This window comes from Meles meles, chromosome 7 (assembly GCF_922984935.1).
Source record: "Meles meles chromosome 7, mMelMel3.1 paternal haplotype, whole genome shotgun sequence".
Classification (NCBI taxonomy): Eukaryota; Metazoa; Chordata; class Mammalia; order Carnivora; family Mustelidae; genus Meles; species Meles meles.
Window position 1 is genome coordinate 83,850,904 of NC_060072.1, and position 16,755 is coordinate 83,867,658.

The 16,755-nt window shown below is 34.5% G+C and overlaps 1 protein-coding gene across 4 annotated transcripts in view; it reads right to left on the reverse strand.

Annotated features, from left to right (window-relative positions):
- The window catches only part of SCAF11 (SR-related CTD associated factor 11), a 75,074-nt gene that overhangs the window by 25,244 nt on the left and 33,075 nt on the right, over positions 1-16,755 (reverse strand). For 3 of the 4 annotated variants that reach the window (XM_046011600.1, XM_046011601.1, XM_046011599.1), the window contains exons 5-7: positions 7,999-8,076; positions 4,212-4,312; positions 1,386-1,447 (exon numbers count right to left, since the gene is read on the reverse strand). In XM_046011600.1, the coding sequence (XP_045867556.1) occupies positions 1,386-1,447; positions 4,212-4,312; positions 7,999-8,076 (241 nt within the window). Of the gene's footprint in view, positions 1-1,385; positions 1,448-4,211; positions 4,313-7,998; positions 8,077-12,900; positions 13,069-16,755 lie in introns of all 4 variants that reach the window. The other variant, XM_046011602.1, reaches the window with a different exon arrangement.

The following is a 16,755-nucleotide window of genomic DNA, read 5'->3' on the forward strand; positions in this document are numbered from 1 at the left end:
AGCTTAATATAGTGAAAGCATGTCAAATTATTTAAAGAAAATCTAAAACATCATTTAATCTTCCTCAGCTGTACATTTTGTATCAGATCCTAGAATTATACCGAGCAAAGGCTATGCATAAAAAACGATGCTAATCTATAGCAATGACAGAAAAAGTTTTGATATAAAGTTTTTAACAAAAGAAAAATGCTATATGACCACAGAAATCCTTATATTGCAATTTCATGTAAATAGTGAATTCAAAGGCAGTAAATCTAGGGATCCATGAACCTGAGAGATCATGTTAATTCTAATCAGCAAAAGTAGCAACATCCAAACCTCATAATCTACAAAAAAATGAAGCTGATTATCATTAACTTTTAAGAACAGTGAATTCAGGGCGCCTGGGTGGCTCAGTGGTTTAAGCTGCTGCCTTCGGCTCAGGTCATGATCTCAGGGTCTCTGGGATCGAGTCCCGCATCGGGCTCTCTGCTCGGCAGGGAGCCTGCTTCCCTCTCACTCTCTGCCTGCCTCTCTGCCTACTTGTGATCTCTCTCTGTCAAATAAATAAATAAGAAATCTTGAAAATTAAAAAAAAAAAAAAAAAGAACAGTGAATTCATAATTCTTTGTATCTATAAACAGAACTTCATCGGAACCTAATCTGGAAAATAAATGTTCACCTTTCCTGCTTATAAACAAACTATGGTAAGTTGTTCTTTGGAACAGAATCAATAGCCTGTGCCCAGAGGAGGAGTCACAAAGAACTGCGGGGCCATTTTTCTCACACCGTGCTGCAAAGCCTTTCTAACTTAGAGAACCATGCACTAGAAAAGAACAAAAGACAGGAATATTTAACTGCTCATCAGATAAATAATGTAAGAGGTGCTCCATTTCCAAACAGTTTCAAGTTAGAAGTGTGATTAGAGGCCAAACCACAACTTCTTCTGGGAACTGTGAATTAACTTCCTACTGCCATACACCTCTCTCAGTAACTACAAGGCTACTGCTTACAGTTTCTGGCCCACAAGGTATTTTACCTTATCTCCCCTAAGGACTTTTGCACTAATGAATGGAGTAAGACCACATGCAGGCTGCTACCCACCAAGTAATTAGAAAACACTCTTTTCTCCTTTTCCTTTTAACACACACACACACACACGTGTGCACGCACACGTACTCACACTCAATCTCTTCCCTCCTTCCAAGCTGAGCATAAAAGGGGGGAAGAGAAAGCATAAATGATTACATGGCAACAGTTAATATAGGACTGAACACAATGTACAGAGCTCGGGAGAGTTTTCTGTATGACTATATTCTGAACCAAAATGTATCTAATAAGAACTTTAACACAAGCATCAAAGAAACAAAAAAAGGTAGAAAACACAAGTTAAAAAAGTCACTTACTATGTGTCATCTTCAAGTCCTTAAGTTTTGCATTTAACAGATCTTGTTTTATGACTTTTTTTCTGTAAACATTAATAGAGAGGTGAAATAACTAAGAGAACATTGTTGTTCTGCTCATTTTTCAGTTCACTGCCAAGCAAAATGAAATGGATTATGCACTGAGTTTTAAATTCTAGCAAAGAAAAAATGACCAGTTGCTACTCCCCATTCAGATGCCACTCTCCACTCTAATGACTTACAAGGGAGGTTCACTACCAAGAAAAACAAAAAACAAACAAACAAAAAAACCCACAATCCCCTTCCCTGGAACTGGTAGAAAGTAACAGAGAGGAAGGGGCATCAGGGGTTTTGTATTACTTTAGAAGGGAGAGGCAGCACTGAACGGATATCAAAGTGCTACAGAGACTACAGTGAATATAAGATTAAATGAAAGGAATGTTGGGGTGCCTGGGTGGCTCAGTGGGTTAAAGCCTCTGCCTTCGGCTCAGGTCATGATCCCAGGGTCCTGGGATCGAGCCCCGCATCGGGCTCTCTGCTCCGCCAGGAGCCTGCTTCCTCCTCTCTCTCTGCCTGCCTCTCTGCCTAGTTGTGATTTCTCTCTGTCAAGTAAATAAAATATTTAAAAAATAGTAAAAAATTAAAAAAAAAATGAAAGGAATGTTAAAACATCCAAAGACTCCAAAAAAGAATATACTATAAATATTCAATAGCTGACAGGTTTTCCGCCTTGGGAGAAATTATGGAGGGGCTGACTTGGTAGGCAAAAGCAAATTATTATTTTGCATTTGTTATTTCTCTATACCATCCTGCTACCACAAATCCCTGAGAAAAAGCAGTTAAGCATATGGACTACCTCAGTTGTGTTAGACCCAGTGTATGACCCTGTTATATAGGACATACAGTGATGACCACTGCACTCTCAGTAAGGGCCAAAGAACTGTGGTAATTCAGAGGAAGCATAAAAAAAGTATATTCTTGACAGTGATAGCGAGTAACAGGAGATGTCAAGAATGAAGCTAGCAGAAGTTCCTCAGTGTCCTAGGAAAAGTGTGCTACCATCTTCTATGTAAACATAAATGCAAGAATCAAAACTGACTCCAAGTTAAAAAAAAATATTAATAAAATTTGCTCTAATGCAGTTACTAACTTAGGTTTATGGCTGTTCCACGAATCCCTTAAAATCACATACAAAGTTCTGTGTATATGTTTTATGACCTGTTTTTCTGGTAGAAGCTGTCTATAGTCTTCTTCAGATTCTAAAATAAGTCCATAACTTCAAAAAGATCTAAAGAGCCGCAGTGTTATAAACTGTGGCATGATTGCATAAACCTTAACAACTATTGTCAACTGTTTTAGTAACTAAATAAATCTACTCTGTTCAGAAATCAGTATTCTGGGGGTGCCTGGGTGGTCCAGTCTGTTAAGTGTCCAAACTCTTGGTTTCAGCTTGGGTCATGATCTCAGGGTTGGGAGATGGAGCTAAGCGAGGCTGCATGCTCAGCACAAAGTCTGCTTAGACTCTCTCTCTCCCTCTACCACACATCCCCTACTAAAATAAGTGAATGAATCTTTGAAAGAAAAAAAAAAGACATCAGTATTCTGATTAAATATACTAATGAATCATAGGTTTAATTATGAATTTGACTATATATATTGTCTTAAGAATACAATTTTTGGAAAGCTCTGAATATATGTCAGATCAAAATGGGCTTAACTTCTAAATGTATTGGAACAATTTAAGTATTAATAATGAATTAATTTCCAGTACACTATCTACTCAATTTAGTTCAAAAAATATGTTAAATACCTAATAAACTCAAGTACTAAGTACTGTATTTCCAGGCAATTACATTTTAACAACAGTAATTAAAGAAAGTAATCCAAACATGTTAAAACATAAATGGTTGTTATGGTAGGTACCAAGTGCCTGCTACAATACAAAAAAAGAAAACTATAAAGATAATAATAAGCAGTTTCAATTATAACTGTCTCATAAAGAATGTTGTGCTACATCATTAGTTATTTTCTACTTTTTGTCCATAAATACCAGAGCAGTGCTACCCAAAATGTGGTCAGTGTACCAGTACTTACTCATTATTGGTTTGTCATAAACAGAAATGAATAAGCTTTAATTTACACTGCTATAATATTTTTAATTTATAAAAACATTCACCTAGGGGTGCCTGGGTGTGGCTCAGTGGGTTAAGCTGCTGCCTTCGGCTCAGGTCATGATCTTGGGGTCCTGGGATCGAGCCACGCATCGGGCTCTCTGCTCGGCAGGGAGCCTGCTTCCCTGTCTCTCTCTCTCTCTGCCTGCCTCTCTATCTACTTGTGATCTCTCTCTGTCAAATAAATAAATAATTAAAAAAAAAATTCATCTAAACAGATTACAGAAAAAAAAACAAAACAAAAAAATTCATCAAAAAGACAGTTCAAATTCAATTCTCAGATTTCAGCTGGTCATTTCTTAATATCAAGTGTGTGCTTTAAAAGAAATAATTAAATACATTTAAACACCACATTGTTAAAAAAAAAAGACAACTCTTTATTTTTTATTATTAGCTACCTTCTGGTTTTTTTTTTGTTTTGTTTTGTTTTTTTAAAGATTTATTTATTTATTTGACAGAGAGAAACCATAAGTAGGCAGAGAGAGAGGGGGAAGCAGGCTCCCTACTGAGCAGAGAGCCCGATGTGGGGCTCGATCCCAGGACCCTGAGATCATGACCTGAGCCGAAGGCAGAGGCTTTACCCACTGAGCCACCCAGGCGTCCCAACTACCTTCTGGTTTTAAACGTTTGGACTCCACTTATGAAGTTCATCACTAACCTCATACAGCTTTTAGAGTTTTCACAACAGGAGAGCTGCTTCTTAAAAGAGCTTTCAGTTTTCTTGTCTTTCGTTTCTCTCAACTGTCTTTTTACTTGAACCTAGAAGAAAAGCAAAATCCTTAGAGTGATAATCCAGCATCACAAATGATAGCCTATCAATTCTCCTCTGAAAGGGTAAAAAAATTAAAGAAGCAAAATTTTCTGAATGAAAGGGTAGCCCAAGCACATGCTTATTCATTCAAGTATCCTAAGCTATAAGACTGGTAAGTGTGCTAAGCTCCAGGGAAACAAAATAGTGAGAGGCATGTAAACAGAAAGTGCTCTTGAGCACAGATCTCTGTATATATGTAGGAGAAATGTACTATTTGAGGATAACAGAGAAGACTTTAATGAGTCGGTCTTAAAGAGCAGGAATTTGTTTAAGAAAAAAGTATTCTGAATAGAAGAAAGAACATAGTTACAAGGAACAATGAGAAGCCAATGCAGATGGGGAAGAAAATATTAGCAGGATATGAAGCTGATGTAACATATTAGGAACAGATTGTAAAGGGGTTCAAATAAGAAAATAATTCCAGGGGAAACAGTGAATAAATGTAGGTATTAAAGCAATGTAGAGAACAAACCAGTTAAGGAGAGACTATAAAGTCTGGGAAACCAGAAGAAAGCTCTTAGAGTTGTGTAGCAGATCTATACACTGTGAGAGATAAGAAACTAGCCATATGTGGTTACTGAACACTGAAATGTGGCTTGTCTGAACTGAGGTATACTCTAAGTGTAAAATATACACTGTATTTCAAAGATATAGAACAACAAGGTAAAACCTCTCAATAATTCTTTAAAAATACTGTATATTGACATAATACATTAGTTATGTTGGATTAAATATACTATAAAAATTTATTTTAACGGTTTCTTTTTACTCTTTCAATGTGACTACTGAAAGTAAAAATTTTAAATTATAGTGGCTTGTACGCTATTTCTATTGGCAGAACCAGTCTAAATGACAGCATGAAGGTCTACAAAGAAGTGATTAAAAAAAGAATGAAGAGAAAACAAATTTAAGACATTGCTCAGAAGGAAAAAAAAAACAAAGACATTGCTCAGAAGGAATAGGCAAAGATGAGAGAGAAAGAAAAAATGGGAAACTCCCAGATGAGTTCTGGATCTGTTAATGTTTACATTCCTCAGTATTCTACATGGAGATATCCAACAAGCAGATGAAAACATAAATCTAGTTCTGAGGCAAGAGATCTGGGCTAGTGATAGTTTTAGAAGCCATACAAATATATGTAAGAGCTTATAACTACTGGAGTACTTGAGATTTAGAGAGAAAGTATCCCCAGGACACTGAAAGGAATTTAAAATTTAAGAAATGATTTTTAAAAAGGTAAAGAAGGCAGAAAGATGGAAAAGATTGTGAAAGGTCAGAAAAGTAAAACATACATACAAAATTCATAAAAAGATATCCTATAAGCCAAAGAAAATAAAGGGCAGACAAAAGTACCACATGCAGAAAACAAAAAATTATCCCAAACCTTAGTGAGGACACTTTTACAGAGGTAAATGTTCAATATGAATTGAAAAGCAAGTATAAAAAGGGAGTAAGCAAGTATAGATCTCTCATTCCTTTAGCTGGAAAGGGATAAATAAAGTGAAGATTCAGAAGTAAAGGTCAAAGGAAAATATTAACAGCATGTCGTTAATATCACATAATAAGAAATACTTGTTAAGTCTGACTAAATTAGGTTAACACTCCTCCAAACATTTTTTTTTAAAAATTTATTTGAGAGAGGAAGGGGCAGAGGGAGAGAGAGAGAAAGTCCCAAACAGATTGTGCTCAGTGTGGTAACTAACCTGGGGCCCAATCTCACAACCCCAAGATCACAACCAAGCGGAAACTGAGAGTGGGGCACTCAACCAACTGCACCACCCAGGCGCCCCTGCAGACTTTTAATTTAAGTAAAATGCAAACCATATTAAAGAAAACATAAATTATTAATCTAAGCAACAAAAACAGTATTTCACATAAAGCAACAAAACAGTTTTAGAGGAAATTATCTTTGGAAGCTAGTTCATGCCAATACATCTTCAGCAACATCATATATATAGTCTGGAAAAAGAGAATCTACCTTTCAGAGAAGCCATGCTTTAATTTTGATCCTAACATTTCTATAGTATCTTTCTCCAAGACATACTAATTTATAGAGATGCACAATTAACACAATTACAACAAGCAAAATCATTTTTTACATACGTCATAATATTTGAATTATAGTCTCATTTGTTTCTTATGTCACTGAGACTCATCTGGTAAAAATATATCAAAACAAATTATAAATACCTACCTTGAGAATACCTTATGCTTAAATAGTTGTATGTCATTTCCATACTCCCTTTCTACTCATAAAGACAGCAACCGAGTTGTTATGGGCTTATCATGCTACTTGGGAACAGTCTTCCTCACTGCCCCTCATCACTGGCATCAGGTATGTATATATTAAGAATTCCTTTTTTTTTTTTTTTTTTTTTTTTTTTTGGTAAACTCTACCTGCAAACAGGGGCTTGAACTCATTACCCTGAGATAAAGAGCTGCATGTTCTACCAACTGAGCCAGCCAAGTACCGCGATACATCATTCATGACTTGTAAATGGTTATCTCAAGAAATCTTCTCATATATCTTATATAACTACTTACTCTCCTTTTGTCATTTCACCTTTTATTCATTAACTCAGGAATATGTTCCTATTTCTTTTTTCTTCTTTTATCTGTAAGCCAAAAATTAATCTAAATACAAACCATAATCATGGTTCATAACCATAAATAACATCAATGAGGTATGTATTTAAATGTGCATCTCATGAAAGTGATTGGGATTAAGTATTACAATAAAATTGTACTTAAAGAATAAAAGTCATCTGGGGCACCTGGGTGGCTCAGTGGGTTAAAGCCTCTGCCTTCAGCTCAGGTCATGATCCTAGGGTCCTGGGATCGAGCCCCACATTGGGCTCTCTGCCCGGCAGGGAGCCTGCTTCTCCTCTCTCTCTGCCTGCCTCTCTGCCTACTTGTGATCTCTGTCTGTCAAATAAATAAATAAAATCTTAAAAAAAAAAAAAAAAAGAATAAAAGTCATCTGCCTATACTAACCCTGAAACTGTGAGCAGTCTCTCTCAAGATCCCTACAAAACCCATTATTCTTCTCCAATTGCTCACTTTCCTTCAAGCACCAGCATTTAAAAACAAAGATACCATTTTATATTTAGTCTTATTGGCTTAATCTTCCAAACATAATAATGCTTTTCATGAAAAACAATTTTCAGGTCTTTCAAATTTAAGTTTTTGTGGGGTTAAGTCTTTGAATCTCATATTCCATTTCAAATCCCTTTTCAATGAAAAAATATATTCAAAGTGCTATCCAATTAATTAGTAAATGTTTCTAATATATAAACACCCTCACACTAAAAACATTCTAAAAATTTAAACCTCCTATAATTTAAGACTAAATGTGAAACTTCCTTTAGAGCATCAGAAGTCATATTTTGTGGAAAATCATAAGGTGACTACCATGGATATGTCTTCTTTAAGAGGGCAAAGAATAAAAAGGGTTCATAATTTTTGTAGCCTCGTAGAAAAGTCTAGGCTTGCCATGCTGAATAGAAATAATAATCACATATTAAACCTAAAGTAGAACAATTCATAAATATATCCAAACTGGAAATCTATTAAGGGAAAATCATCTCAACTAAGTTTATACATTTCATACTGCAAAGTAAAACATAAGCCTTACCTTAACACAACCTTCCAATGCACTCAATTTAAATACTGCCTGAAATGGTTTTCGGTCTACAGGACATGAAGCCAGTATCTGAAATACGATTAGCAAATTGTAACTTTACAAATGTTTCTTTAGAACAGATCAAAATTAAACCATAACAAATGCATTTATATAAGTTTTCCACTAGAAAAGGATACAGAAAATAATTTCTCTTCTTTCAAAGATAAAGATAAAATACTTTCCACCTGTACCATGTCAAAGAGTAATAAATATCCTAAACTTGTTCACTTCATTCAAACATTTACTGAGCACCTACTACATGCTAGCTAGATAAGTGTACTACACCAATCCACAAGAGATAAAATCTTTATTATCAAGATACCAAGATATTTTCATAAAGACCTGCTTGCCCAGCTGAGAACTACTGGTATACTGAAAGGAGAACTACATGGAAATCAACAGCTCTGTGACCTAAAGCACTTGGGCAACTCTAAATCAGCTGTAGAATGGAATGACTTGGACAGGTCCTGTACAGATTTTAATATTCTATGACTTAATATTTCTCCCCAAATCGATTGTTTTGAATGAACAGTTACACCAGCAATAATGTTTCCAGAAGTAGTTTCCTATATATCCTTTAGGATACACATACATGTATATATGGTGTATGTTTTTAATATATAGAATAATTAAACATATGCTGAACTAAATTTTTTTCTCTTAATTATGTATCTTAAACTGGTTTATATTACTATGTGAGTGGCCCCATTCTCTATTAATAACATGGTATGCTTAAGAGTTTTAATTTACGGGGCGCCTAGGTGGCTCAGTGGGTTTAGCCGCTGCCTTCGGCTCAGGTCATGATCTCAGGGTCCTGGGATCGAGTTCTGCATTAGGCTCTCTGCTCAGCGGGGAGCCTACTTTTCCCCCCCTCCCCCACGCCTGCCTCTCTGCCTACTTATGATCTCTGTCTGTCAAATAAATAAATAAAATCTTTAAAAAAAATAAGTTTTAGTTTACATTTCCTTTTATAGTAAGATTGGGCATATTTTCGTATTTTTAAGTGCTTTACAAAGCTCCTTTTCTTTAAATTGTTTATTCATTGCCCTTTGCCTAACTTTTTTATTAAGTTTCTAGTCTTTTTAAAATTGAATTGTAGGCACTCCTTACAGATTAAGGAAAATTGTCTTTTGATCACTGTGATTCTAAATGAACTTTGATAAAATTATTTCCTATACTTTCAAAATAAATGTGCATCAACTATAGGAGTTTCTGTGATTACAGTATTTAAATATTGCACAGAAATAGTTTATATTATTTAAATTATTAAAGATACAGTATGTTGCCCATTGGTAGTATGATGAAGGGAAGACTCTATACCATATAAAAATACCAAAAGGTGATATTACTAGTGCTTATGGTTATAAAAGTAAAACAGGATTTTAACAATGTAACAGCAACAGCCTAAAAGACCACAAGATAGTAGTGGAATTTTGATAAATTATCTTATATTCTCTAGTGAAAAATGTTGTTGGGGCACCTGGGTGGCTCAGTGGGTTAAAGCCACTGCCTTCGGCTCAGGTCGTGGTCCCAGGGTCCTGGGATAGAGCCCTGCACCGGGCTCTCTACTCAGCAGCAAGACTGCTTCCCCTCCTCCCCTCTCTCTGCCTGCCTCTCTGCCTACTTGTGATCTCTGTCTGTCAAATAAATAATAAATAAAATCTTTTAAAAAAATGTCATTTTTGCCTTTCTGGACTATGGAACATACCAAGATACACTTATACAAGCATAGGTCGATAGACTATGTGTAGCCTTTGATCACAGAACACATTTTCACAAAGCCTGTGAATCACTTTGAGAGCAGCCAAAATAAAATTGAATTACTTTCTATTTACTCTAAAAAGTAGTTTTTCTCTTCCTCTTAAGTAGGCCTTGATAAAATGCTTTGCCACATCTGAATTAGGAAATGTGACCTTACTGCATTAAATCAGTTCAGACTGGTAGAAGCCAGCTCAGCTTACTTCCAAGTAGTAGGGATTTAGGACACTATTACTTTCCTTACAGAAAACTTGACCCCTTAAGAAGCTTTGCAACAAGTAGTGACAAAGCTGTCCATATCTTTTTTAATAATGCACTGCAAATATCAATTCTAGTTGAGTTCTAGGAACTCAACTATGTGATTGTTGCTTACCATATTAACATTTACTATATGAAATTTCTTAAACTAGAATTTAAGGAAATTAATTTAATTTAATACAACTAAATTTAAAACAATTTAATACAACTAAGGTTGTACTAATATATTTATAACTCAAAATAATATTTAAAAGTAAAAATTTTCAAGGTGCCTGGATGGCTCAGTCAGTTAAACGCCCAAATCAAGTCACCATCTCAGGGCTGTAGTAGGGTCAAGCCCTGTGTCAGGCTCCACGCTGGGTGTAGAGCCTACTTAAGATTTTCTCTCTCCCTCTTCTGCCCCTCCCTCTGTCTCTCTCTCTGGTTTAAAAAAAAAATTAATAATAAATAAAAACTTTCAAGTTCTTATAAATAACTAAAGTTTCAGAATATTCTACTTCTATTTTAAAGGTAAATTTAGATAAACATTAAAAAAAAAGGATCAAACAATGATAGATGAAAACTCTGTTTCCATCCACATTCTTTAAAAAACCATTAATAAAGATGTATGGAAGTTCTGAATTTACTATCTACTTTCATATCTTGCCCTGATAAGTAACCTTGAGCAAGTTACAGACTTTGTGCATCTCAGTTACCTCATTTGTGAATATGTGGATAATAGAACTTCTAAGGTTCTTACGGGAATTAATGGAATTAATCTTAGAAGAGTGTATGGCATATACTAAGCATTGTGTAAAGTCTTCTAAATATCAACTAACTTCACTGCACAAAAAAAAAAGCTTAGTTCATTAAAAAAAAGACAACCCACAATATGATTTATACGTGCATGTGAGAGACCATTCTCAATGATTTTTATGGAAATTAAAATATTTCATTTTTTTGGGGCGCCTGGGTGGCTCAGTGGGTTAAGCCTCTGCCTTCAGCTCAGGTCATGATCCCAGAGTCCTGGGATCGAGCCCCATATCGGGCTCTCTGCTCAGCAGGGAGCCTGCTTCCCCCTCTCTCTCTGCCTGCCTCTCTGCCTCCTTGTGATCTCTGTCAAATAAATAAATAAAAAATCTTTAAAAAAAAAAAATTTCATTTTATTATAACTATTTCAAAACACTATGATCTAACAAATAAAGAAAGCCACTGTGTTCAAGAAACTTACTCTAAATTAGGTGCATTGAATCTTTCAAAAACTTTGAATTACGTAACTGTATTTTCTTCCTTATCAAATTTCCTCATTTGACACCAGCTATATGGCACTCCTGCCTTTAAAACTGACAGTTTTAACAGACATTCCATTTTGATGTTTCAAATAACAGGGTTCTGAGTAAGATTTTGTTTTTGTTCTGTTCTCCTTAAGCTTAATTGCCACAGATTTGTTTAAGGTTTCATTTGAAGAAAAGGTTTCACTGCTATTACAAAAACAAAAAGAAAACAGCAAAAAGTCAGAAAACCACTGTTACATATTATCAAAATTTGTATATGCTTACATTTTTCTAAATCTAGTTAGTACTAGAAAATAAGTTAATAGATTTTCTTTAGGTCAGGCTCAGCCATCAGAAAAAAATAGCTGAAAACCAAGTTATCCTCCCCAGTTAAGGAAGCAAAGGTCAGAAAACAAGCTACCTATAATATCTTTGCCATGGCTACTTAGAAATGATGATATCCAGTTCTGACCTTAGAACAGTTTAACAAAACACTTCAAAGGGTAAACAGAAAAGAAATTGGGTTATCCTGAGTTAAATCGTCATAGCATACTTCAATAAATTAAGACTGACTAAAGAAGGGGCACCTGGGTGGCTCAGTGGGTTAAACCCTCTGCCTTCAGCTCAGGTCATGAACCCAGGGTCTTGGGATCGAGCCCCGTATCAGGATCCCTGCTCAGCAGGAAGCCTGCTTCCTCCTCTCTCTCTCTCTGCCTACTTGTGATCTCTGTCTGTCAAATATATAAAGATAAATAAAATCTTTAAAAAATAAAAAAGATTGACTAAAGAAGATTAAAAAAAGAAATCAAAACAGATTTTTAAAAAATCAAGTGGCTCATTAATTTTTTGTTAATGTATACTGTAAGAAAAGTACACAGGGCAAAGTTCAAAGACACCATCATTAGCAGGTGCTAATAAAATTACATAATAAAATTACAGATAACATGATGATCAAATACCTTTACTAGGAAAGTTCTGCAAATAGAGTTTTAAAAATGGTTTGCAGTGGTCTAATTTTAAGGCATTCCCAAGGGTACTTCACCCTTATATCCAACAGACAGCCATTCAGAAAATGTCAGATATTTTAATCTTAGTTTTCATAGTTTGTTACTAATATAGATGATTTAGTTTTTAAGTTGTATGGTTTTAAAAAATGCAAAGTAAAACTAATGTAGAAAATTCTGAACTAATATGCTTATTGTGCTTAAAAATGTGACTTTAGTTTTGAAGAAAATTATCCCAAATTTCGTTTTCCTTATATACAACAAAGTAAATACCCCTTGATTATTCACCATTTTGATTTCTTATATACATCAAAAATAATCACCTATTTAAGCCAATATGACTTTCATTTCAATAATTTGTAAAGTATCTTACTTTGTTTCATAATCAACATAGTTCAATATCACCATTCAACTTGATAGAGCTACAAAATTAATAGAAATTGATCACTGCTTTACAATGTAATGTGTATTGAAAAACAGAGCATAATTTTATTGTGCAAGCTCTGTACTAAGGTTTTATCAGTGGAGGCAATTTTGATAGAAAAAAAATAAATCTTCCTAATGATTTTAGTAAAACATACCCTAGTATTCTGAAGCGTTGTAAATTCCCAGCTCAGACAAACCCATATTTAAATGTAAGAACAGGAAACCTTCCTTATTTGGAATTCAGGATTCTTGATTCCTAATATTTCTTGCTTCCTGTTGCTGCTCTATCCTCAATCACAAAGGCTGCCTACAGATAGCCCCTCCTAGAGAGAGAGAAGCAAGTGTTAAAGGTAAGCGCTTAAGACTAAATCTCAGTACTTATGCTTATAAGTAGGTTTGTCTGTTCATGGGAATCTCTAGAACATCTATTCTTCCTACTAACAAAAAGAGCACAGTACATAAAACTACAGTTCAAAAGCAAATTAAAAAAAGGATTTAGGAATGCATACCATTAGAGGCTTATTTTGAAAACCTATTCACAAGAACCTATTTTTCTTGTTAATGGTTCTAAGATACCTAGCCTGAACACCTCCAAAGAAAGTGCTCACCTGTAGTCAGACAGACTACATGATCCCTATCACACTTAACCAGTTCTTTCAAGACAGTCCTTGTGAGTCCACGTTAGTGAAACTGTGGTTCTTTGTAACAGCTTTCAGGAATGTATTCCTAAAGGACAAATAACTGTCAATGACAAAATTAACACCAAAAAAGCATTTTATCGAACTACTCAAGGGAACCCTTTCTTGTTCTTGAAAACTCAACAGTTGGTTAAGAATTACTTTTAATTCTAATTTCTTTTTACATTTAATAGTTAACACTTTCTTTCTCTGGAAAAATAAAAATACTAAATTCCATAAACTACCTACACAAATCATTTTAAAATTCTGACATTTAAAAGTAGGCTATACAGAAATACACCTTAATTTACCTAACTGGTAAAAACAGTATTAAATAAAAATCTATTACATTTATGCTTTAGATTACGAGTGTTCACTTTAGATAATGAGTGGTTCACAATGTAAAAATATTCTTTGCTTTACCAAAGGATTCATCTATGAGGTGAAACAACAGGGGATCTGGAATAATTAGTCACAAATTCAAGCTCTGGAGGACCCAGAACGAGCAACCTCTCTTACTTTTAGGATAGTGATAGACAGCCCTGAATCACTTCTACACAAGTTGTAATAATTAAATGAAATAATGCATTTGACAATGCTTTACAAAGTTTTAAAGATAAGAACTAACAGTATTGCTCCACAGATGTTTACATATTTGTTCATAGAGAACTACACGACAGAGAGGTTTAGTTTCGTCAGGAATAAATAAAAACTAAAATTCCAGGAAAAATTTGAAGAAATCCAGGCAATATAGCTTTGAAAAGTATTCTAATCACTAGAGTGTGTAAATTTCTACTCACTGCATAAAGAATATCTATATATAAAACACATCAGTAATCAAGATATAAGTCAACTAGTCAGGTTCTGATTTTTTGGTATGTATTATTAACTGAAAAATAAATTCCTCACCTGGTTGCACTGAACACTGTCATCTAACTTTAAGAACTGTACTCATCATAGTAAGACCCTCTTCATTTCTACTCTCAAAAGATAAAACATACCTTTGCCAGCTGTCCAAATTTGATTTCCTTAACCTTACTTTCTCAAACTGAAGCTATCAGCATTTGGTATGAAATGGAGTACTGAGATAAGTAAGTTGGAGGATAATTTGCTTACAGAAGGAAAGATAATCACATTTTAAAAAATACTTAAAAGATAAGGAAATATTTTATATTAAAGATAGAAAACCCTAGTGGATATCAGAACCTCCTCATCGCCTATGTGTGTCCCTCACATAATCTCTTAAATACTTCAAACATAAAATGCTTCCAAGGCTTTAAACTTTAACCTTTTTAGGGCCAAAATTTTAACCACTTCTTGGCAATCTGCCAAATCACAAATCCTATTTTCTCAACCTGTGAGTCTATGTGTGGAAGTGATATCTTATTGTCTTTAGGAATCACAATTATGGATCAGCTATCAGTACTACAGCTGTGTGTCAGACTTCTCTGGCCTTCATCTTTCTAATTATCTACTTTAAAATATACAAACTTAGGGCATGCCTGGGTGGCTCAGTTGGCTAAGCATCTGCCTTCAACTCGAGTCATGATCTCAGGGTCCTGGGATCTGGCCCCAAATCATCAGACTCCCTGCTTGGTAGGGAGCCTGCTTCTCGCTCTCCCTCTGCCCCTCCTCCCTGCTCATGATCTCTCTCTGTCTCAAATAAATAAATAAAAGGAATAAAATAAACTAAAGCGTGCAAACTCAGAGGATCAAGGTTAAACTTACAAAGTAAAAACTGTCAATATGTTTAGACTATATAGGTAAGGTAAAATATATAGATAATGTAGGTAAAATATAGGTAGGTAAATTTGGCAAAATAACTTTTTAAGTGGCTAACAAACTTTAGTGTATTGCTCTGTGCGTAATTCATCAGTTCAGAGGTCTACTTTGTTTAGTTTTAGATTCTCAGCCCTAGTATTAATGCTTTAAATAAAAATTTCAACTTTCCTTAAGTGCTAATTACTGTTTACTATTCTATTTGTACACCATCATCATCACCATTATTTCACAAATCAATAGGCCTACCATGCAAGAGTTTCTTAAAATTAAACATAGTCATAGTGGACATGCTTAATTTGTTCTAGTGTCCCAAAATGCAGGAAATTAGGTAATGGGCCACAAAGGCCACTATAGGTTCTATTACCTTGAATCCTTCTGCCCTGGGGAAGGCACACTGTATAAAATACCTACAGACTAAAGCTTAGTTACTTGATCACTTGAAAGGCCCTACATGGCTTTTGTTTTAAATAACCACAGAACCAAAATTTTAGAGCTTGAAAAGATTAAAAACTAACTTTGACTTTGGATATAGAAACTTTAGGAGCATGACAAATTTCAGGAGGGTGTCTGAAATAAATACACCACACTACCATATACCTTAAGTTTACTTATTTCTTACAGAGGAGAATTTCTTCAATGCCTAAAATATTAAGGTAAAAGTAAATAAGTACTTCTTTTTGGTTCTTGATATCCATTCTGAATCCTATTTCAATGAACCTGGAGTACAAACCTCAGACAGCTCAGCTGAATTTCTGAAAGACACATAAGCTAGGAAGATGATTCTCAACACATTTTGTACTGTCTTCTTATTATGTAGACTTCTAACAACTATAAATTTCACTTTGATTTCTAACTTCCTACTAAAAAAAACTGAACATTGGTAAAATTTTAAACTATGGATCAATTTTTTTAAAATTATTTTAATTTCAGGCTATCCCTTGAAGTATTTAGCAACAAATTGGAGTTCAGAATCCTTGCCTTAAATATTAAATAAATATTGACATAGTGATTTAAATGAAAGAATATTTAAAAAGCCTTAATATAGGGGCTGGCTCCTTAGGAGCCTCTGAATACAGATATGTCTAAATACAAACATGTATATCCAAAGTCAAAATATTCATTTATTATTTACAATGAACAATTTATTAGATTGTGTTCTTGTTACTGGTCCATTCAATGATGGATGCTCTCCTGATTAGGGACAATGAAATAATTCAGAATATTCCCTGGTTATTCTCTGCATTCAAGGTTAATCACTTTGTTTAAACCATATTACAATTTAAACTCCCCCTACTTTCTTTTAAAAGCAGTTTGGCTTTAATAAATGTTTATATCCAAAGGAGTAACACAAAAGAGAAAATACTACATTCAAGAAATGTGTTGACTGCAACATTATATATGTTATCAAGTATTTTCAACTTAAAAAAAATTTTTTTTCAGGGGCACCTCGGTGGCTCCATCAATAAAGTGTCTGATTGTTGATTTTGGCTCAGTCATGATCTCAGGCTCCTGAGATCGAGTCCCACGTCAGGTTCTGTACTCAGTGGGGAG